At 37.3% G+C, this 1,358-nt stretch overlaps 1 protein-coding gene across 1 annotated transcript; it reads left to right on the top strand.

Moving 5' to 3' along the window:
- Positions 1-1,119, top strand: LOC106646968 (uncharacterized). Its single transcript, XM_089594043.1, has 3 exons — positions 1-362; positions 565-584; positions 935-1,119. Exons 1-3 carry the CDS (start codon positions 1-3, stop codon positions 1,117-1,119), a joined length of 567 nt encoding a protein of 188 aa, XP_089450169.1.
- The last annotated feature ends 239 nt before the right edge of the window (positions 1,120-1,358 follow it).

The raw sequence follows: 1,358 nt of genomic DNA, 5'->3' as shown, positions 1-1,358 counted from the left end.
ATGGACATCTTGGACCAAGATGCGGACAATAATGGCACATACATGCCGATCGTGTCGAGCCCATCACCCTCCTGCTTGGACAGCAACGCCAACATAACGGATTGCCTGACGGAGGAGGTGAAGGAATGGCTGGAGAATGAAGTCGTCGGCATGAGGGTCTGGCAGCTCGTCGGAATCACCCTCTTCGCCGTGCTAGCCGCTATGATAATGCTGTGCTGCTGCCTGAGATTCCGGATACCCAGGACCAAGCAAGAGATCGAGGCCGATTTCATCAGGAAGTCGTTGGCCAGGCTTTTTAGAAAATTTCTGGACAAGGTTCCCGACAAGGAGATGGACGGGATGGATCTGAGGAAAGGTGATTGGTATCACAATTACTTTGCTTAATGATACGTCGCACGAAAAAAAGTACCCAAGTCAGAACAAAAAAGTCTTTGAAATTATTAAATTACCTCCCATTTGGGAAGAATGACGGAAAGACTTTGTAAGATTTCAGGAGTCATTTAATGACTTCCAATGTAAATTTTGTCTATTTTAAAGTTATTCTATGACTTTTTGTGACTTTAGGAGTCATTCAATGACTTTTTGTGACTTTAGGAGTCATTCAATGATTTTTGATGACTGAAGTTTATGGGCACCTTCAAAATACTATAGGTGACTTTTAAATTTTAAGTGGACGCTTTTGATTATAAAACTAATCAAATAATATAATTTATAATTTGGCTGTTTTAAAAAACTTTTTCTTCCTGATTAAAACAGGAGGAGGAGGGGGGGTGAAAAAGTGGTACATCTTTTAAAAATGCATTGCTCTTATAGCACAATAGAGCCATATAAACTATAGTTGTAGTGGTCCAAAAGTTTCAATTATCAAAATCACTCATATCTGGTTATTTCGGTATTTAAATTAAGTTGTATTTTTTATGTTGTTAAATTACAGCGTTGCTCGGTGTTTTGGATATGTTGAATGCCGAGGGTCGAGACGAGTCGTCCGAGTCGGAAGACAAGAGGGCAATGTACGAGGGATCACATAAGGGATTTGGAGCCAAATTGAACGCCATATTTCATTGCATGAAAATTCACTACGACAGGGATGAGTCGGAAGCATTTAATACAATGATTTAGAACAAGCCATGGGAATTTCACGTTAATTTTAAATAATTAAATATACATTATTGTACGAACAATTTTCGTGTCCACTTTAAGAAATATTTTTTACTGCATTATTTTATAAGAGTAGTATAAAAACAAAAGTATTGTGATTATGTGAAACAATGCTGTTCAACAATGACGATATTAATATAACTATCAATTTTGGTTTTTTTTTAGTGTTATCTATACGATCGAAACGTCTACAGAAACAA

Source organism: Copidosoma floridanum, unplaced genomic scaffold (assembly GCF_036245765.1).
Source record: "Copidosoma floridanum isolate Cflo_tuat_1 unplaced genomic scaffold, Cflo_Japanese_pri ptg000020l, whole genome shotgun sequence".
Classification (NCBI taxonomy): domain Eukaryota; kingdom Metazoa; phylum Arthropoda; class Insecta; order Hymenoptera; family Encyrtidae; genus Copidosoma; species Copidosoma floridanum.
This window is presented reverse-complemented; position numbering and strand designations above follow the sequence as displayed.